We start from the raw sequence: 22,846 nt of genomic DNA, 5'->3' as shown, positions 1-22,846 counted from the left end.
TTTCAAAAGTCTTTGTTTTATAGGAAATAACCGCCAAACATATTGTGAAAATCTTTTCTTTCAAAGTTTCAAATTTATTTGCAGATAATAATGACTGAGAACGACTCATTATCAATCATATCATACCCGATGAATATTTTGATGGCTTTAATAAACCTGAGTGTGTGGAGTATTATCTTTCGAACGCCGCATTGTTTTGTTTTCTCCAATATATGGGAAATAGTAATAGCCACGAAAATCTTTTTTAACGAATTAATGAATACATTGTGTATGTCGAAGCAAACGCCAAAAAAGTCATCGTCATAAGCATATAAATATTCCGATTGAGTATTACCTCAATTTTGTGCATGATTATTTATTTGGAGGCGGGATTAAAAAAATCACACGATAATCTATATATATAATAGATGTTTGGGTTTTTTTTTGGTTTTTTCTTAAGAAAGAATCACCTGAGAAAATGAAGATAAAGAAATAGCTGTTTTAATAAAAACAAATAAAGGTATTTTGTTTTTTTTTTTTATAAAATCCGTCACCTGAGAAAATAAGAATTTATTAGCCAAAATTTTTACTAAAAATAAAAACAATAGAAAAAGAATCGCCGTTGAAAAAAAGGCAATAAACTACCAATATTAAGTTAATAATTACAAAAAAAAAAATAAACATTTTTTAATATTTATTATTTACAATATTTACGAGCCATAATTGTTTAAAATTTTTTTTTCCTCATTTGATTATCTAAATCAAAAGAAAAAATATTCACACCACAAATATTTTTGATAATTTATTTTTTTTTTTTTCAAAAAATTAATAAATAATAATAATAATAATTAGTATCAGCCGAAATACTTATTAAAGTTAGTCCAATAAAAAATTTAGTTGTTTAATAATTATTAATGAATCTCATTATTAAAACCAATATGGGATTTTCATCAATGAAATTGATGAAACTTGTTTACGGATTTCATAAACCGTTTGTAAACAGAAATTTCATAAATTTTAAAATTGATATATAATAAAATTTCATGCAATTAATCATTAAATATATATTGGCTAATTACTAATATTTTTTTAAATCCTATGAAAGTTTCTTGATAAACTTATGATATTTCATTATAAATTCAAATTCGGCTTTCTAAATATCCAAATAAATTTATTTTGTGTGACTTAAAGGCCAAGTATTATTTCTGCAGTGAATTCCGCAGAATTATATTTTACTTTGTGTATCATATAATTTTTGATTGAAAATTAAAATATTGTCCCTTATCAAATCGAACATATATATGGGTTCTTCAAAGAAAAATTTCTTTGCGGATCATTCAAAGTTACATTTTTCCACAATTTCTCCTATGAAACTCTTTAACTGTTAAAAATGTTTCAAATGTCATTAAAGAATTCATTTATGGAAGTTTAATGAAATACTTTCTACTTGCACACATAGTATTTCAAAATTATTCCAAATAAAGATTGTTTATAATGCCAAAGTTGGTAAACTAATAAAACCGAGAATACATATTTGTCACATGATCCATTGAGTTTTAGGAATTTGGCTAGGTCAAAACGTACGTCTTTTTTTTTTTTACAAAACTGCAAAAGCTTAAAACTTAAAATGACGTCCCAATTTAAGAACGATCTGTATACTTCTAGAATCTCTCTCTTTTCTTCTTTGCTGGATGATTGTTCAATTTCTGCGGATAGTAATATTGACATAATATGTCGGATTGATTCAATCTCGTAATTTCTATGTGTAACCAATCAATAATATAATTCAATATTTAATAATTTCAAGGATTTTTATTCTTCACAACCTTTGAATTTATTTATCGTTAGATTGTTAATGCGTTAATGCTGCGGCGACAAGGAAAAATTCATAATTTAATCACGTGATTTTGGTTTAATGTTGGCCAGAATTTTGATTCTTAGTATTAGCCTATTAGAGTTGGAATATATGTCACGTGCCCGAATAGCATATTAAATATTGATTATTGAAGACCAATTAGACCTTGTTCACGTGGATTTTTTTTTTAAAAAAAAAAGACCGATCAGACTAATTTCAGCCAAATTAGCCAAATTTCTTGCATTACAATAAAATTTTTAATCCGTTTGATTTTTTTTTTCGAAAAAAAAATAATTATTATTATTTGGATGTCTCTTCATTTTGATTCTTCTAAATCTTCAAAATTAATTGTAATATATACTAACCAAACAACTTTTTTTTTCAAAAAAAAAATATATATATATGTATAAACCAAATTTTTTTAATGACATTTAGTAATAGTACTAAGAGAGTGACAATTGGAATTGATTGTAAGCCCAATAGTTCAATAAAATGTGGATTTGGATCATTATACAAAGTCCAATAGTTCAAATGTCCAATAGTCCAATAGTCCAAAAAGCCATCACCAATATTAATGTACACAGTGAAATTCGATATAATGGAACCATCCGTTCCATTAGTAAAATTTGTCAAAAAATCCGTTATATCAAGAATTCCGATATATCGAGGGTAAATTAATTATACGTTATGATCCGTTCCAGACCTCAATTCCGATATATCAAAATTTTACTTATGATTAGGGATGGAACGTGATTTAAAACAAGATGTTTTAAAACAATTTAAATCAGTTTTTTATTGTTTTAAAACGTTTTTTTTTTGTTTTAAAACATTGATCGGCATGATTATTGCGGAATTATTTTTTAATGACCTTTTTTGTATTTTTAAGCAACCTTTTTTTAGAATTATTCTCGTGGAAGACCATCATCGGAAGACGTCCGTAAGCACTTTGAAAAGTTACGAAAAACACCTCGTCAAAAGTGTGTAATTATTGTGGAAATGACATTAGTTATTGATTTAATTGATCGATTAGAAGATTATATTATATAATTTTTTTTTTTTAAGAGTTAGCGCACATTTAATTTAACGAATCACTAGTATCACTACCTTTTTGAGGAAATTAAGGGCGTAGCCTTTGGTCCGACCGGCCAATTCTAATTTTAACTTCCCACGAAAAAATTAATTCAAAAATAACTTCCAGCTATATTCCCAACAAGGTCGGTCCGGCTATACTCTAAATATATATTATATAATAAAGTGCTTAAATTTTTATTGCAAATATGTATTATATCGTAAAACTAGTAAGTGCTTAATGTTTTAAAACACGTTTAAAACATGTTTTAAAACGCCAAAATTGTTTTAAAATATACATGTCGAAACTTTTTTTCAATTTCGGCCGCATTTCGGCTCCAAAATATAGCTACTTGTAGATATACTAATAAATTTTTTGATAATTTGGGTCAGATCTGCAGCAACTTTTAGACTTCAGAAAATTTCGGCATAATCTGCAATAATTTCGAATCGGACTTTAAAGTTTTGGCCATATATTAAATATAGGTTGTCCGAAATTACAGAGCCCTGCCATTATGTAAGTTTGTCGAAATTCCTCAAAAGTTCTTTCATAGGTTCTTCAGACCCAGATTAACCTATATGAAGCCTAATTTCAGCCAGATCTATGAAATCAGATGATTTTGCTTTGAAGAGGGCGAAATAGCCGAAATATTTCGGCAACATATATATTTTAAAACATGTTTTTTGCCATCCCTACTTATGATCCGTTATATCGAGGTTCCGGTATTTCGAATTTCACTGGAAAATTACATTATCATTGTTACAAATAAAGATAATGTAATCTGGTAAATCTACTAATAGTTAGCCTAAACATGTAGACAAACGTTTCTATTGACAAATCACGTTTAATTGGTTTTATTCTTTCATTCCATGTAAGTTGATTTTGAGTTTGTTGTGAATATTTTCTTAAATCCATATCTGCTTTATCGGTTTATCCATTACAAGCATATAACTTCCATTTGATGGATTTTGTGTTGGGCGGATAGTGGATATTTTATCTTTATATTTTATATTTCATAATTTATATCATTATATGTATATTGTCCACCAATAAGTCACCGGTCACTTTTAAATTCGTATAACTATTGCGCAAATATGGTCATATGTAAACTTTTTTTTTTTAATAATAACCTGCCTTTTATCGTATAAGTTGAATTACATTTACTCTAAAAATTATATGTAAATTTAATAAGAATTGGCCATTATATTCTAAATTTATTAGAAAAAATTTAAGATTTCAATAGAGATCAATAGGTATTAATAAAAAATTAAATAATTTGTTCATTTATAATTTATGGCACATTATTGCCAAAATTAATGAAATGATTCACATTTAGCCGGCCGGCATTTACTGATCATTCACCAAATTATTAGCATTGAATTTTGGCCAAATTTTTTTTTCCAAAAATATTTGGTTACAGATAATTTATCCTTAAATTTTTTGATTGAATTTTTTTATGATAATAAAATTCAAGATTATAATTTATTCTTTAACTTGATAATTTATTAATAATAGATAGATTATTTTATTGATTTTAATAATACTTTATTTAAAATCACGGTAGGCGATTTAAACAAATTGTTTTAATATTATGATAATACCTAAAGATCTCTATTGAAATCTTAAAATTTTCTAATAAAATTTAAAATATAATGGCCAATTCTTATTATAATTTTTAGAGTAAATGCAATTCAACTTGATGACCGCTCTATAAAAAATTTTTTAGAAAATTGATCACATATCGGAGTTTTTTGGAATAAAAATTAGAGAAATGATCATTTATCGGAATTTTCACCAGAAAATTTTTATAGGGACCAACTTTACTTATACGATAAAAGGCGGATTTATTATTAAAAAAAAGTTTACATATGACCATATACGAACTTAAAGGTGACCGGTGACTTATTAGTGGGCACTGTATATTGTTAATAGTTATAGATTATCTAGAATTAAAAGCTAATAATTGAACTAAAGTGATATTAAAAGGAGTGAATTTTATCAACACATCCTTTGCTCTGTGCATTCTTTAGGAAATATTAAGAACAAAACCCTATAAAAAAAGTCGATCCGTTTTTTATATTCCATCTTTTTTCCGTAAAAAGCTCGAATTAATAACGGAATTTATCGAATTATTTACATTTTCCGTTAATGGATCCGTGAAAAGCTCATTTTTACGGAGTTTTTACAGAAATAACAGATAAAATTTTTTTTTATAGGGAAATGATACGGATCTATATTTTATCACACTGCGGAAATATTTATTTTAAAATGAACAGAGTTACTGTACAAATTACCGGGACCCTACATACTATCACACTGCGGAAATAAAAAAAAAACCATAGTACGTAACGATTAGTTTCCGGTAATTTTATCGGGACAGCTACCTCACGTGACATCATGAATCGTCCCGACGGTCCCGTATGTGATTAATGTGATTTATTCTTCAATCACACCATATACACCATATGCATAAATGCATAATATTTAATAAATCATTTTTTAAGAACAATAAACAATTATTAATTGTATTTTTTTTTTAAAAAAAAAATAAATAAGTAAATAAATAAATAAATAACAATTCTCGTAAATATGATGAGAAACAAAAAAACGCGACTTTTCCAAGAGAGAGTACAATATAATTTTAATACAATATAATAAATATAATATAATATATATATAGTATTTCCTTTTTATATATAAAACCTTAATTATAAAGCCAGAGGTAAAGTACGAACCTTTGTGGCTAAGTTATTATTTATTTAGGCTGAAGAAAGAAATCGTATCTTTTTTTTTTTTCATTTATTTTAAATAATATTTCCTTTTAAAAAGAACAATTCATTTGCATATTTGTATAATTTGGCAAATTCATATACAGATCAAGAGAAGAAAAAAAAAAAAAAAAAAAGAATATCATAAATAAAAATAAAAAAAATGTTCTATTGTGTAAAATATATAAAAGGTTCAATGATATTAAAACAATAACGATATGTTAATCATTTTTTTATTATTCTTTCAATGATTTATGATTAAAAAGTTAGACTTGAAACCATAATATTTTTTAAGTTTGAAAAAAAAAAATGCGTGTAACACCACTTGATTGTCAAAAAATTTTAATGCAATATGGCTTTCAAAAAATGCACTTTCAAGACGATATTACCTTCATTATATATAGTATTTTTCCTAGTTATAAATAAATAATATTTCACATGTTTTTTTACAAGAAAAGAAGAGTTCGAAACCTACGAAAATGAGTTTACCAAGAATATAAGGAACTTTTCGTAAAAAGGTTCACCATTTAAAGGCATATGATCAACGATAATGCAATTGCATGCGAAATTTAAACCTTTTCATTACATTTGAATGAGCGATAAATTACATGATTTCAAACAGGAAAAAAAGTTTGTAAGTTCGAAAAAGAGAATATTATGGGTTAAAGTGGGTTGATCAAAATGAAAATTTTAACAAGTCACATCGAATAGTATTAATGCGCTGTATCGGAGATTTAACCAATCCCTATGTCAAAAAAACTCAATAATCCTTTTTTATTTTTAGTTCTTTTTTTTTTTAAAACCCCGAACATTATCTTTGTAAAATATTTTCCGAAAGAACAATAAATTCAATCATTTACAATTTCTTTTTTTTAAAAGAAACCAAAATTAGGTTGATTAATCAAAATAGGAAAATTTATGAAAAAAACCAGGCCAATTTTGTAATTTGTAAGACACATAAATAATGATATTTTTAATTTCATTGTCTCCGGAAATAACAATTATTGTTTCAATTAGTCGATCAAAACCAAAAAATTTTTTCTCTGTCACATTCCAACATTTTCTTTTCCTTTTTTTTTTATCACAAGAAAAACAATAACTTCATTTTTTAATGTATAGTTTTTTAATTTATTACTCATATTATATATATATATTCATTATTGTGTAATTTGCATTTACGAATAAGATTCGTACATTTTTTTTTATTATTATAAAATACTTTTGTTGTTATTTACATCAAGTTTTTTTTTTATGGGTCATATGGTCTTTAAATTGCATATTTTAAATGATAAAAAGAGTGATTTATGTCATGCCAAGTATCTGAATTGGAAATTGGCCCGAGACCATATGACTACATCAAAAGAAAAAATGGGTTAACAATAAAGGGTAATAAGGAGAGATGATAGAAAAACTGCGTATTACAATATAAAAAAAAACTAAATAATATAAAAAATAATAATATTAATATTTCAATGAATGGATTATGTAAATACGCGTGAAAAAAAAAATCAGAAACCGGTATTTCCGGTATTTTAAATATAATAATAAAAAATAAAAGGAATGTAAAGATATGTGAACATATGCGTTCGTGTGAAATTTTTCAAAGATAAATATATCATTCATTTTTTACAGAATATTCAAAGCCAGCTTTAAAAATACCGTATATAATAAAAATACAAATTTTTGAATAGAATTTTTTTTTAAAGATCGGGAAGATAATCAAAATTTCAAAAAAAAATTAAGGGTGTTATAAAAGAAAGTTATTAGAAAATCGATAAAAAAATATCGACTGATAAATTTTTCAATAAATTTTTGTAACCGTTATTATTTTTACTTTTACTTTTTAAAACTTTTTTTTTCTTAAAAATACTTTTTGTTAAAAAAATAAAAAATAAAATAAAAAACAAAATAAAAAATAAAAAAAGAAAAAGAGAGAATATTTTACAATACTAGTTATTTTATACAAAAGGAAAAAAGGAATAAAAATATAAATCGATTTTTATAAAAGAAATTTTTAATTTTTATAAAAAAAATTTCTTATTAAAATAATTAAAAATATTTACAAGTTTACCAAATTATTTCATATTTGGCAAACCTTGCGTCTTGAAAATTTAGATCGCTTAAAGGAATATTTGTAGAAGTTTTTTGTTGAAGAAATGTCGCATTTTCGGTCAAGATATTTACACATTTTGACATACATTGAACAAATTGAATCAAAATCCAATGCATTATTAAAGAGTTAAAAAAAAGTTGTTTTTTTTTTTTAATAAAAAAAGTTTTTATAAATCAGATTCAGGAATAAGACAAATCCTGTGTGTAGTTTTTCGATTAGAGAAAACCCTTTCATTTTATATCTGAATCGTTCTGATTAAAATTTCATTTTTTTTTCAAGATAAAGCATAGTTTACATTGTTATGCATAACAAAAAAACCGGTAAAAAAATAAATTTGGTTAAGAGGTTTAAAGAAGTTTTTTTGTGAATCACGTGCGAAATTCATATTATTGGCTGTTTGGAAAGGATATAAAAGATTTAGGGGAATATTATCGGAAAGAAACCTAATGCATGCAGGACATTACCGGCAATTTCTTGCGTGCTTGCATCAAAATGCGGGACACATAAAATTTTCATATGTTTTATATGAAAACTATTCTGGTTCCAACATTTCTTTTTTTCGATCTTGCCTTTTTGGATTTCATTCCCGTGTATTCGATGTTATCTAAACCAAAAATGATATAATTAAACACTTTTAATGAAGGTGAAACGGCTATATTTGAATGTCATTTGTAATGCTTAATGCTTAATTAAAAATTAATTTTTTTTGTTCTCGACTTTTTAGTACCCATACGATCAAAACGTCTGTACGACAGTTATTATCTTTTGTGCATAAAAAGAAAAATCACATAGAAAAATCACATTTGTGATATAATTTATCATCACATATACTAAACGACACGACAAGTATTCCGAGAATGAGAATCATACGACTAACTGCGTTATTTTTGATGCACGTGATAGCGGATTTCTTAAAACAAATCACGAGATCTAATATTTATTACTAGAAGGTGTCACGAACTTTAAAATTTGCGTATTTGGTATTTGGTACCTCAATACTATATTACTGTAATACTATACTGTATTTCATATACTATTATATTTCATACTTCATATATTTCATATATATTTCATACTCTATATATTTCATACTCTATATATTCCATATTCTTCATATATATTTTCATATATATTTCATAAAAATTTTTTAGAAAATTGATCACATATCGGAGTTTTTGGAATGAAAACTAGAAAAATGATCATTTATCGGAATTTCCCCGGAAAATTTTTTATAGGGTTTTCGTATATTTCATATTTTCATATATTTCATATATATTTTCATATATACAGTAATTTCATACTTTTTCATACATACTTTATTATAGAATTCAATTGCTTATTAATTCGAAAAATTTTCAATATAATTCAAACCAATGATATTATTATTATTACAATGAAACTCGGGATTTTCTAAATGAAGAAATTCAATGAATTTACGTTTAATGATCCTTGCAGCAAAACAACTTTATTTGAAATTCAAAGTTTTACTTGATGAATAATTCAAAATAACAATGAAAAATAAAACGATATTAAAAAGTCGGAATAATCTTAATAATCCGTAACTTAACTGTTAATTAAATGTATTTAATATTTCATTTACAAAAAGTCGAAAAGTAAGGAAAAAGCGTGATTTCTAACCAGAAATAGAAAATCGCATTGTGTCGCAAATATTATTATTAACATACATTTATCGAAAATTCCTATGTTTCATTATTTAAATCCCGATGCAAAATACGTCACTACGCTTACAAAGTATAAAATTTTTTATTATGTTAAAAGATTTGTTCCCATAAAAAATTCTTTATGAAAAAGAAAAAATGAATAGTACATTAGAAAACTCTTACAGAATAATTCTAATCTTAAACGAACGATATACTTAATGATTATTTTATGTGCATTTTGATGCCATGTTAAAAAATCCAAACATTTGCTCATCATAAATATTTTTTTCATGCAAGTTAAAAATAAAAAGTATTTCTACGTGGAACTCGTTTTCCTGTCATGATTCATGAAAGACCGGGTCAATTTTTCAATTGGTGTACCACTTTGAAAATTATTTCGTCATAAAGCATAAAACTTACTTTCTTGTAAAAAAAGCAACTTTCTGAAAAAAAAAGCTGTATGCAAGGTAATACTAAACCTGTTGTATCATCATTTAAAATTTCTAATTGTGGGTGAAATTAAGCAATAACTACGTCATCGTGTGATAGTGTGGCTAATGACGTAATTACATTTTATTTATTTGTTTGTTGTTTATTAAAAAAAAAATTCGTAAATGATACACAAATTCCAAACTAATTTTCTTTGAAACGCGTTTTTAAATTTAAATTCTAACGCGTGATAAAACAACTATAAGAAATAAATTGTTTAACTGAATTTTTTTTTTTGATTTTAACCAGTTTGTATTATCATTTAATAATATTAATAATTATAAAATATTAAAATATTGTTAAAAAGTTTCCATGTAATCTTTCCATAGAAAATAAAAAGGAAAAAAAAAAAAAAATTTTTTTTAGCATGTAATGAAAATCCTGATTATTTGATTGGATCGTTAATTTTTTTTAAAAAAAAAACTTGGAGGAGTTTCAAAAATGATACACGTTTATCAGACTCGTGTAACATTTTAATGATTTGAAACATAAAATTAACGGATAATTACATTACAATAGTTTCATGATGTTTTTTGTACAACTCAATCGTAAACTAACAATAAATAAAAGTATCATATGTAATAGAACAAATCAAAAGTATTTAGTTAACAATTCCGCTGTTGTGGAGTCACAAACCCGAAAAAAAATTAAATTGATCATGCAAGAAATTTTTATTTTATTTTTTTATTTTATTTTATTTTCTCCGATCCTTGAACATGTTTTCCACGTTATTATTATTATTTCCTATTTTGTACATAAAATGTGAATTAGTTCGTATCTGATAAACAAATTATATTACGTTAAGCAAATGTATGTCATGAATTTTAGTATTTGAATTACCAAAATTCATAAAGATTTCTTCCATAAGAATTTTCTTTGAAAATGTACAGAATTAGATAATCACAGATTTTATTGAGACTTGATCGAAAATTCGAAAAAGAAACAAATAGGTTTCATAATTTGGGTTGTACAAAAATCAGACAAAGGATTTTAACTGCGTGTAAAATAAATTAATAAATTGCATTAATTGATTAATTCAAATCATTGGATTATTAATCCATCATGATAGATAATTACGTATTTCTAATGATTTTATTATCTTAGTTGCATCTCTTTTACGCGTTTTCGATTTGTAAATTAAAGGACATTACTTGTAAACAAATTTCTCGAATCAAAACTAAAAGATATTCAAGATATTCTTAAAATTTCTAAAATAAAATTATTTTATTATTAATGAAATCGCAAATTACTGTACAAATGAGAATATTATAGAAAAAAAAATAATTAAAAAATAATGAAAATAAAAATAAAAAAAAAAGATTATTCCTTCCAAAATTTGAATATGAACAATCAAAATAGTTCTTATTCATAATAATAAAATCTTAATGCTCTTATAATAATAATAAACATATGAAAAATATATTGTTGTTTGATCTATATAAAATGAATAAGGAGAGGGTGAACGTAAATGGATAATATGGAAGAAATAAATTGTTTGAAAAAAACTGACAGAAAATGTAATAAAATTTTTTTTTTAAAATACTGTTCAGTTTAGATATTAGCATTTATAACTAAATTTAAAATTTAAATATAATATTTACAATAATTGTATCTTTCTATTACAATAAAAGCACAAAATAAATGCTATTATTGAATAGTTTCTTTTCTTCTTTAGGAATTTAAAATATTTCGCCCGCATAGTTACATATACTTAAATGGAAAAGAAATCATATAAAACTAAATAATGAAAATATTGTTGTTTTTTTTTCTTGTAAAAAAAAAAAACAAAAAAATGTAAAATAAATGATAATTAAAACATATTTTGTCCGTCTATACTCGGGTCCCAAAGTTCTGTCATTATATTCTCGTTTATATTGAATTCTGTTTCTACTGTAGTTGTGGGCGAAACTTGTTGAGTATTATTATATAAGACCTGCCCCACAGTATCAGAAAGACGAAGAAGAGAACTTATGTCTAAACTTGAATAACTATTTAATTCGCTGGAATTAATGATTGGATTTTTTGGCACAGCCCTTACATTTATGACTTTATCATTTAAAGTATTGAGTAAGCCTTCTAACTTATTTACTCTCTCTTCGAGTATGTCCACATATTCATCACTTTGCTCACAATTTTTACATTCATTGTTATTTATCTTTTTCTTGGGTTTTTTATTTGTTTGTAATCTTCGAACAACCATAAAATGAGTTCTTCCAGTTACATCGATAACGTCTGGTGTGGTATAAGGTTTTCGTCCACGTTTCGCTGGAGTATTAACTCTAAGTGTTCTTGATTCGATTTGACCTGATGGTGGAGACATTGCTTATCGTCTTAAAAAAAAATATTTTAGAAAAGTTGTAAGATTGTTTTTAAAATTTTTTGATATTCGAAGAAAAGTAATCTTGATCGTGAATACTTGAAAAGTTTTCTAAAAAAAAAATTTTCTGAGACATCCTTTTTATATTTTTTCTTGGTTTCACATGTCACCCATTTTACCTATTTTTAACCTGATAATATTATACAATAACAAATACAACTCGTGAACATAAACACATGCATTTAAATACTTTTAACTAAGTCAATTTTAGAACATGAATATTATTAAATTTAAATAAAAGGTAAGCGGTATTGACAAAACAGGACGTTTAATACACGAATAAAAGTCATATGAAATTTTTGATCATGTTCGTTGTTTTTTTTTTATTTGTTTGTTAAAAAAAAATATTATCTATAAATCTTTACATAATAAAGAAAATTCGAATTCAACCTTATTCTAAGAAGATTATTTATATATCCAGTATTCTAACGGAGAATTTTCATTTAAAGTTCTTGATTAACAATATAATATTTTCTTATAGAATGAGTTCCCTTGTCAGTTTTTTCTCGAATATCTACCAAAGTTCTCGTTACCCGAACCAAGGATTTTCAATGCTAACCTTAATTTAAGGGATGGTAACCATTATGGTGTAAGTGAGTAATCATGACGAACCCGCATGACCTGTTTGTCATTTGATCCTTTTTTTTTTCTTTTTTTGAAGTTACCTACATTTCATTAATTAAGTTATCAGCCACAATGATGTGCACGAATTTCAGCCCAATTACAACCCATTTTTTTTTGTTAAAATATTTCAACAAGGTGAGGAAAAGATCCAGGGAACGCACATTTATAATAATAAATGCAACAATGATGTAAATGAAAGTCATATAAATGATGTATGTACATTTCTTTTTTTCTATTCGAAGGAATATATTATTACCCATTTGATCAACAAGTAATGTTCTATGAACCACCAATAGAACCAATCGGAAAAATTGCCGTAGGTCAGATGATTTATCATTTAATCGTCACATGCCACTTATCAGATCCGGATTTATGGGATTTGAATAACGCGACTAACTATAAAATAAGTTTAGATTACAGTTTTAGTTTTGGTAAGAAGTACCGTTATACATATATACATTTACTGCATCCTGAATAAAATATTGGGTATCGGAGCACACAAAGCAAACACAAAGAATTGATGTCCTATAATTGTTCTCCATTTAAAGTTTAAAACTTTTAATTCCTGTGAATATAAGCTGATTCTTGCAGTTACTTTTTTTGTCTAATCCGATTGCTCCCTTGTTATATTATATTTATTATTTATATAGATTTTATGTAATTATATCTGATAAGCTGATAAGGTCATATGCTTTATATTTCTCTCTCGTGAATTGGAAAAAAAAAATAAAAAAAAATTAATTAATATTAAATATCTCACGCGTGCTACTCAGCTGCTCAAAATTTTAATGATTCTATACAAAGTAAAAAAAGAAAGAAAATTTTAATTAGGTTAAAAAAATATATGATTGGTTACCTTTTAACGAAATTTTTAAAAATTAATCTTTAATTATTATTAAAGTCTTTTAATTATTGAATATATTTTATTAGCAATAAAATTAAAATTTATATATATAAAATTTTATATATTTTTGTATATAAATATACATATAATTTTTTTTTTTATAATAATTATAATAACGCCATTTTGAGTTATCTTATCGATGCGTGGATTTTAATTTTATTAACTAATAAATTTAGTTAATCCTAATCTTATAACAAACAATATGCAGAATGACTGTCCCCTGAAATTTTAATTTTATTGTTTTGAAACGTATTTGGAAACTAAATAATTAATGATTTTTTATACCTACCAATTAAAATATTTTTCTTTTATAGTTTAAACTTTACGAGTTAAATCTAATTAAACACCTGGAGTATTTTTTCCTATTTCAAATCTAAACATAGACTATACAAATTCTTGATTTGGAAGATGAATATGTCTTTTAAAACAAATAAACAAAATTTTTCATTTATTGGATGGTCACATTGTTTCTTAAAAATGAATCCTTTAATGGATCCATGTTTATTGCGCTATTCTTCTGATCGCCTTTCGGGAATATTATTTATTTGTATTACATATGAATCTCACTAATCTCCGTTTTCTCCGGTTCAAAAAATTTTCATTGTTTACGGTCCCTCGAAATAACTTAACCTGATTTAACAATACGACATTGAACAAATTTAAATAAATCAAAGAATTTTATTTTCTTTTAATATAATAAGGATAAACACAACAAAAACAAAAAAATATTATCAATATATCATTGTAATATTATTTGAAAGAGATATTTGGATTAATCATGAGACTATCACATGAACAACTTTGTAATCCAAACGTAATCACAGTAAAATAAAAAGTGTTCTTTTTATCAAAAAACAGGTTCAAAAAGTTCTCTTGGAACTTGGCTGCATATTTAAAGTTTCATATCGGACATTCCTATTAATCTCACAATTATAAACTTACCTATTTAAAGCAATTCAAATGATTCAATGAATTAAAATACTATAACACCTTGTTACACTATTAGGTCATCCTAAATCATGAGATCAAACTAATAAGAACTAATCGTCATTCTGCATTATTGATCATATGACATTTGACGATTGATCAAATGAAAAAAACAGTAAGTCGCAAAGCCAGTAGACAAAAAAGTAAAAAAAAAGATACAGTAATTTTTTATATTCCATTGATTTTACTTTATCAAGGTTTCTACTTCTATATCAAAGTTATATCATATTAACTTTCTTTATCAAGATTTATTCATATTGACTGACTTTATCAAGATCCTAAATATTTCTATTGACTTCCTTTATCGAGATTCAAATCCTATTGACCTTCTTTATCAAGATTCTATTTTATTACCTTTCTTTATTAACAAAGTTCTAACTTTACCAAAAGAATGTTAATAATGAAAGCAAAATTACGTATCGAAATTTAGGTTGTACGATATTTCGTATGGGAAACCAAAAGGTAATAATTATATTTATCATGCTCACATAGAAAGACGAATAAAGTGAAAAAAAAAAAAATAGTATTTTTTAGTTATTTTTATTTTTATTTTCTTTTTTGAACATTCTTCTTAGATTGAAAAGCGTGTTAAAATGGTTAAAATGGTTATTATTCTAAAAAAATTTTGAAATTCGTAATTATTGTAAATCCAATATCTTTTTTTTGTGTCATTTAATTTAATATGAAACTTGATTAAAAATGACTAATAATGTAATAAAATAAAGCTCTAACGAGGTAATTTCCCGATTTAATATAGTCCTAATATTAAATAAAATATTTGAACATTACTCACATCTACCAATAATTGATTTTATAATTATTTCAGCAAATTTAAATACTTTAATTAATAGAATGCATCACTTTCTCTATAGGCTATTATTATTCAGCTGTGTTCTCTCAACGTGTCTGAATACATGCACTATAATTTCCACGTTCTATTGAATCTTTTGAAGATCAATGGACAAATGCGACATCCATTATAAAAAAGAAAAAATTTTTGACAGAAAAATGATTGATTTAATAATAATTGGCATAATGCAATGTGATATTTTGATTTATTACCGTTTTTTTTTTTAAAAAAAAATAAGATTAAGGTAGATTTTTTCAGTATATTAATGCTATGAGATTAAATTATGACTTTATTAATTTTTATTTCATGCATTATAAATTAGTAAACAAGATTAAAGCAGTATTATAAATGAATGATAGACGATTATAGAACCTTTCAACCCATCTATTATATTCAAAGACGATAATTGGTTTAACCGAAAGATCTATGAACTTTGATAATCCAAGATCTCGAGTTCACGGCGCCAATTGAAACAGAAAGTGCCAGGTTTAGTAGGTTTAGTATAATATTATAATAAAAAGCAGAGTTGATCTAAAAAATAATAGGAACTTCGTTGTAGAAATCGAATTTTGTACCAATAACCGTTAAATTGGAAAATTACAATACATGTAAATTTCCAACACTCAAGAATTCAATATTTTGTAATGTTCTATAATCGAGTTATAATCTAAAATTTGAAATTTGTAATGAAATTTATTAAATTATTTTGAAAATTATATAGACATTTTCTCTCACATAGTTCTTATAGACAATTCTATTTGAACTAAACATGCCGAATCAAAATTTTAATAAGTTTATATATATATATATATATGTTTGTTCTGACGACATATATCCGTTTATCGGTATCCTAACTTTCTTAATTCGAGCATATAACAATTTTTGAACAAAAAGTATGAATTTGGTGGTCTCAGAGGTACCACTCGCTTGGCTTTCTTCTTGTACTAATCAATTCAGTATCAACATTTAAACTAATCTGTATAATATTATATTTAAATGTTTTTATCTTCTGGTTATAATCAAATAAATTTATAAGTTAAATATAGGTTTCTGTGTTTTAAAGTCGAAAGTCGGTTATAATCGAAAAGTTATATCGGAGATTTTGACTTAGGTACTGAAATGTTTAAATTTGACCGAAAAAGATTTCGATAAAGGTAATTTCTTATTATTATTATCTTTCTATTTATTCAGATTTTATAATACCATTCGCGATTTAATAATTATTTATTAAAAATTGAAAATTATATAGAATATGTCTAACGATTTTAACCTCAAAATTTGTACACTTTGGAAATTTCAAGCAGATGGAGTGGTATTGATGTAGGATTTTATCAATAAATTTTAAACTCTCGCTATTGATCCATCATTTGATTCAGTTAAAATTTTCTCGATTAATATTGAAGAAAAATTAGGATGTCGATGAAGGATTTATGATTTCTTTACAAGATGTTATTTGCATTATTGAATAATTCCAAATCAACTGATTAATGAATCAAATGCTGTTAATTAAAACATTCTTAACAACATAGGTGTGTATTTTTTGGTCATTTACTCTTCTTTTTCACGATTGTTTCTTTATACGAGGAACTTAGATAATTAGAAACTTACAACAAATTTCTTCCTCTCTGACAGTTCCCTCTGACAGTTAATACTGTACATCAGATCACGTGAATTCGAATTTTTTGCGTTCAAAAGGTGTCTGATAATTTACATAATTTATAAATGAGCATATCCTGAAACTTTGATAATTTTAGATCCGAAATAATTGTACAGATCATAATATTTTGCGAAACAGACTAGCTAAGCGAAATGATAGCTTCATCCTTTATGATTAGGCAATGACGAAAGTCAACCAACCCATCAGTAAGTTTCTTTAAAACTTTATGATTATAAATAATAAAAAAAAAATATTTAAACCTAATATTTTATTATTACTTTCTTTCTTTTTTTTTAAAAAGAAAAAAAATTTTCATTTGGATTCCCATAATTTCACTTTGACATGATATGGACAACAAAAAAAAGACTCTACTTACAGGATCTGTATATAGTCAGTCAATTTTCCTTATTTCCAATTTAGTCACAACGTTTAGACTGGATGGTGAAGTATCCGTAAAAGAAATTGAATATCTTTTAGACCTTTCTTTTAAAGATTATTCTATTCCGGGCTTGCCCATAACTTTTCTAAGTTATATCGGTAAGGATGGATGCAAAGTATGATTTTTTAAATATTTATTTTTAATTATTAGCAAAAAATTCTTTTTGTAGATTTTAGCAAATGTCTTAAAACAAAAATAGGTGATTAATTTTTTTTATTAAATATTAAACCGTTGCGGTAAATAATATATTTCATATGTAGAATAAATAAATAATCTAAAGTAATTCAAAATAGTAAATTAAAAATTATTAAGTAATATATATATATTCAATCTGTTAATAATTATTACAACACTAAATATTAATAGCTCTTTCTCCATCATCATCTACTCTAACTTTTTCATTATGTGTTTCTACAAGATCTACAGGAACATCATTATTGTTTACAATAGTATCATTCATCTTTTGTTCTATTTCATTTTCTTTTGTTAATATTTCTGCGGGTAGTTCATTACTACTAATATCAAGTGGTAAAGAACCATCATCGGTTTTCGAAACAGATAATGTTTCTGAACTCTCCTTATAAAATTGTTCGTAAGAATCAAAATTATGCTTGCAATCAAAATCCCAAGTGTTTAACCATTTAACTCCGTGACATTCTTTTTTTGTCCATGGATTACTATATGTCAACGGTGAAAATAATGAAAATACATATATTGCTACAAATAAAAACATTACGGCCACTATATAACGATTTCTTGTCTTTAATCGAATTGTAACTAAATCAAATCCTATGCCAATAAGTAAGATTGCATAATATAATGCTGGAAAATAATGATGCAGAAAAAGTTGTCGCTTCATTAAAAAGAATGGAAAATAATGACAACACCATCCAATGAAGAAGAAGCCTGCGTTGGATTCAAAATGCTCTTTTATTGCTAACAACAAAAAAATAGATATATATATTATATATTAGTAAAATTCTGAAATTTGGAGTCTAAACAATTTAAAGTATCAATTCATACCATTATTATCTTTATAACCTCTTTTGGCTCTCAAGAGCATAATTGATTTTGCAAAAACAAATACGATTAATGCAAATGCAGAGGACCACCATGTTAATGGATTTCCAATTAAGAAAACTTGGCGATGATCTTTGCTCCAAAAGTTAATGCCACTTTTCATGAAAACCCAAGACGATGGGTTTGATTGGTAAGGATGAGTATCTGTCAGACCAGAATTAGTATTCCACATCACTTTATTAAGTTCAAATAATTTTCCAAAGAATCCTGGCTTCTTATAATTCACTTTCTCAGCATCTTCAGGAACTAGAAAGTATAGTAAATAAAGTCATTAAAAACATTTAATTCAGTTTAAAAGAACAATAATTTCTACTTACTATTTGAATGAAAATTTGTTTCAATATACCAAATTGAATTCGATAAACTTCCACCCTTCGCACATGTAACCTCTTGTTGATCGAAACCCCAATCAGGTAATTTCACAGAATGGGAAAATAAAAAACAACCTGTAATAACATGCTGAAGACGGAATTTTGTATGGAGTGTACGAAGACGCAATTTAGATTCCGGATCTGATTTATCATGATCCACAATTATTACACGCCAAAAATCATTCGCATCCCCTTCAAATCCTTCATAACCATAAGCACTGTTAAAAAAAAAAATTTCATTGATAGTAAATAGCAATTTAAGAAATAAATAAAAAACAATTTGCTTTCAAAAGCACCTCACCTAACTTCATTCTGAAAATCTGCGTCAGTAACTGGAGGTCTGACATCATGACTATGTAACCTCCTGTGAGTCGAATTATGTTCCAGTCGAATTACGTCGCCATCATAAACCCAAATAGGTTTAGTTTCATTTACCGCGAGATTGGTTTCATTTTGTAAAATCCACAAATTATTATGGTCTTTATGCGGATATAAGGTAATTTGTTGTTCTAAATAAAGTACACATATTTATTAATGTTATTATAATAAAATATAACGGTTAAATATATTATTTACGTGTGCTTCCTCCAGGATAATTGTGTTTATGAGAATGTAAATATCCTCCCTGCGTATTAACATGTCTTAATGTTATTTGCGAATTAAATGCAACGTCTAAATAATTTAATAAATTATTAAATTTTTCTTCAGAAAAAATCAAAAATCATTCATAATTACTAAACATTAAAATAATTCACACCTATTGGCATATCATTCATACCATGTCCTCTTAAAGTATGTTGAAATTCAGAACTCATGAATCCGTCTCCATCACCACCATTTTGCAATATCGCAAAATGGATAACAAAAAAGAAACAATATAATGATATTGGAATCACAATTAAGCATAATGCTCGAGCAAAAAAATGTCTCATCCATTGAATCTAAAGGTTAAAAAGTTTTTTGTTTAAATAATCCTTATAAATCATTTTTAAAGTTAATATATTTATATTTACCGGAGTTATTCTTAAATCACCGAGTAATTCCCATAATCCCTTTATCGTTGATAATCCAATATGAGCAATTGTAAAAAGTCCGACCCACTTACAACTAAAAAGAAAAAAAAATAAAAATTAAACTATATCCATAAAAAATAACAATTAATTCTTGTCAACATACCTCACTGTAAGCCCAAGTCCAACTCCAGTCATTGCCAACCAAACCCACCACCAAAATTTAAAAGGTCTTATATTTAATTTATCAAGAATTAAGTATCAATAAGAGAAAGTTAAACAAGAAGAAATAAACATATATATTATCGGTTCATACCTTGTTTGCTCATTATGAAATTTTACCCACATTAACACTGTAAAACCAGTGAAAGCAATAAGAGGTGCATCCAGTAAAATAAACCTACTTTGTGTTACCAACCCATTCTCTTAATTAAAGAACCCAATATAAAAATTAATAAAAATTTATTTAAATTTTGAATTTTTTTTCTAAAAAAAAGTATTCATTATTACCAAATATAATTAAAGCAGCTACTAAAAACGACGCAGCACTGCTGAACCCTGATAATCTTATAGTTAAATAAGAAATTGGTATTAAGAAGATTCCCAACATAGCGGGTAATAAACGCATTGCTACATAAGGCACTTTAGGTTCCAAATAATCCCTAAGTCACGTATTTATAAAGGAAAAACAGGGGAAAAAATTAATTATAATTATAATTAAATAAAATAACAACCATCTTTGAACTTACTTGCCAATTTCTTTAAAATCAAACCTCCCATCAAACCCGCCTAATACACCAGCAAGTGTAATCAGTAATTTTGCTAATGGTGGATGCACATCCATAAAAAACCTTCCTCTCATATATTTTCTAGTTTAAATAAATAAATTAATCTTATAATAAACAAAAAACACGTAAGTTAGAATTTAATAAAATGCTGAACATACGTTGCAAAACCACCAAAATGTACTTCGTCGAATCTGTTTATAAACATTAAATCAAATAAAATTTCTTAGCTTCTATTATCATTAAATAATTGATCGATAAATGAAATTAACACTTACACTACTGAAGTAGGTTGATCTAACCGATATAATCTCACTATAAATGCTACTAATATAAGTATAATAAGATTCAGTAAATCCCCCCTGTTTACTCTAAAGAGTGACCGAGAGGATTTTCTGTTCTTATATTCGTATCCTCTTAAATCATATATCGGATCAGGGTCTTTATAGTCAATTCTTGACTTTCGAAATCTTATGTCGCCATATGAAGTTCCAGTAGAAGTAATTTGATCTGTAGTAATCAAATTGAAAAAGTTAATAAACCTTTTATTTATGATACTTACCACGTTATAAATATGTACCTGAATATTGCAGCTGTTCTAAACCATCGCCTTCTTTATATTTAGAAGCCATATTTCATATTTGCACCAAATAAATATTTTGGCCCGTTATTTATTAGATCTTTATTATGCTACACAAACAACGTGTGAAATTTATATTTGGTGATGTAAAATATAACGGCTATCACATTCACGTGAACACATTTGGACATCTTTATCACTCTTATTTCCGTAGTCCAGTAAATTGAATTATATTGCTCAAGTCCATTAATAGCCATCAATCTTGTTTTCATTAATTAGACTAATTTTAAATCAGTTAAACTTATACAAACACTACAATATTGTTTATTGTATATTGCTTGTTAAATTTCTTTTCACATTTACTTTTTATTTAAATATTCAAAAATTCGAGTTAAAAGTATAAAGAATAAAGAATATATATATATATTTTTTCTTTTTTTGTTTAAAACTTTTTCGCGAAAATGATAATACATTGGGATAATTTTCATACTTCTAACTATGAAAATATATGACATAAAAATGCTTTCACTTAATCTTTACTATTAGTAATTTCACGTGAATCCTCCAAAATAATTATTTAACGAAGACATTATTCGAAGGAAAAATAAACAAATTTTTTAATTATATCAACTGTCCAATAAGACTACCCTTATACCCTACATTAGCTGGGTCAACACCATAATAGAAAATATAGCCACGATCATTACTGGCTTTCAATTCTTTTTCCAACCATTCACCCAATTCCTTACTCATTTTTGTTTTGGTCGCAGAATCTAGGCCGATAGATGTAACTCCAGCAATGTAAGTCGGTTCATCCGAATCATTAAAGAGCATTGAGAGGTTATCTTGTAAAGAAACACATATATACGATATTGGTTTGTTGAGAGCGGCGGCTGAGTAAGTACTTAATTCTTTAATGAATTTTTTGTGGTCTTGCACCTGTTTAAATTGGAGTAACAAGAAAGTGAGATAAAAGAGCAGAAATGGGAAGAGAGTATGTGAATTTATACGGAATGAACGAACAATATTTTTATAAACTTATTTACCTGAACATTAGTTTTAATCTCGATATATGGCATCTTTTGTTTCCTTCTTTTTCAGGGAGTGGTTAATGGTGAGAAATATTTTTTTATTCCCAATTTATATGAGAACAAAAAAAGATTGATTAGATCTTGACATTATTAAATAGTCAACCCTAACTGTTTAAGGGAAAGTAGTCATATTTATTTTAACGTATGATCATTATTT

The 22,846-nt window shown here is 25.7% G+C and overlaps 4 protein-coding genes across 4 annotated transcripts; 1 reads left to right on the top strand and 3 right to left on the bottom strand.

Moving 5' to 3' along the window:
- Window positions 1-11,744: 11,744 nt before the first annotated feature.
- On the bottom strand, window positions 11,745-12,254 carry OCT59_014084 (uncharacterized protein; the record flags this gene model as incomplete). The annotated part of the gene is made up of 1 exon (XM_025324400.1): window positions 11,745-12,254. One exon carries the CDS (start codon window positions 12,252-12,254, stop codon window positions 11,745-11,747), a length of 510 nt encoding a protein of 169 aa, XP_025186191.1.
- A 5,143-nt stretch (window positions 12,255-17,397) lies between these two features.
- OCT59_014083 (uncharacterized protein) lies at window positions 17,398-18,165 on the top strand. Its single transcript, XM_066141941.1, has 2 exons — window positions 17,398-17,539; window positions 17,635-18,165. The coding sequence occupies exon 2, from the start codon at window positions 17,681-17,683 to the stop codon at window positions 17,891-17,893; it is 213 nt and encodes a 70-aa protein (XP_066002021.1). The 5' UTR covers window positions 17,398-17,539; window positions 17,635-17,680; the 3' UTR covers window positions 17,894-18,165.
- OCT59_014082 (uncharacterized protein) lies at window positions 17,959-21,650 on the bottom strand (the record flags this gene model as incomplete). The annotated part of the gene is made up of 14 exons (XM_025313922.2): window positions 17,959-18,708; window positions 18,796-19,098; window positions 19,170-19,441; window positions 19,525-19,732; window positions 19,800-19,895; window positions 19,981-20,164; window positions 20,237-20,330; window positions 20,400-20,465; window positions 20,550-20,658; window positions 20,744-20,895; window positions 20,983-21,102; window positions 21,180-21,212; window positions 21,297-21,528; window positions 21,599-21,650. The coding sequence occupies 14 exons, from the start codon at window positions 21,648-21,650 to the stop codon at window positions 18,125-18,127; spliced, it is 2,505 nt and encodes an 834-aa protein (XP_025186192.1). The 3' UTR covers window positions 17,959-18,124.
- A 234-nt stretch (window positions 21,651-21,884) lies between these two features.
- On the bottom strand, window positions 21,885-22,743 carry OCT59_014081 (uncharacterized protein). Its single transcript, XM_025330035.2, has 2 exons — window positions 22,645-22,743; window positions 21,885-22,537 (listed from the first exon to the last, which is right to left on the bottom strand). The coding sequence occupies exons 1-2, from the start codon at window positions 22,675-22,677 to the stop codon at window positions 22,220-22,222; spliced, it is 351 nt and encodes a 116-aa protein (XP_025186193.1). The 5' UTR covers window positions 22,678-22,743; the 3' UTR covers window positions 21,885-22,219.
- Window positions 22,744-22,846: the final 103 nt, after the last annotated feature.

This window comes from Rhizophagus irregularis, chromosome 21 (assembly GCF_026210795.1).
Source record: "Rhizophagus irregularis chromosome 21, complete sequence".
NCBI classification, from domain to species: Eukaryota; Fungi; Glomeromycota; class Glomeromycetes; order Glomerales; family Glomeraceae; genus Rhizophagus; species Rhizophagus irregularis.
The sequence above is the reverse complement of the archived record's forward strand: the minus strand, read 5'-3'. Positions and strand labels throughout refer to the sequence as shown.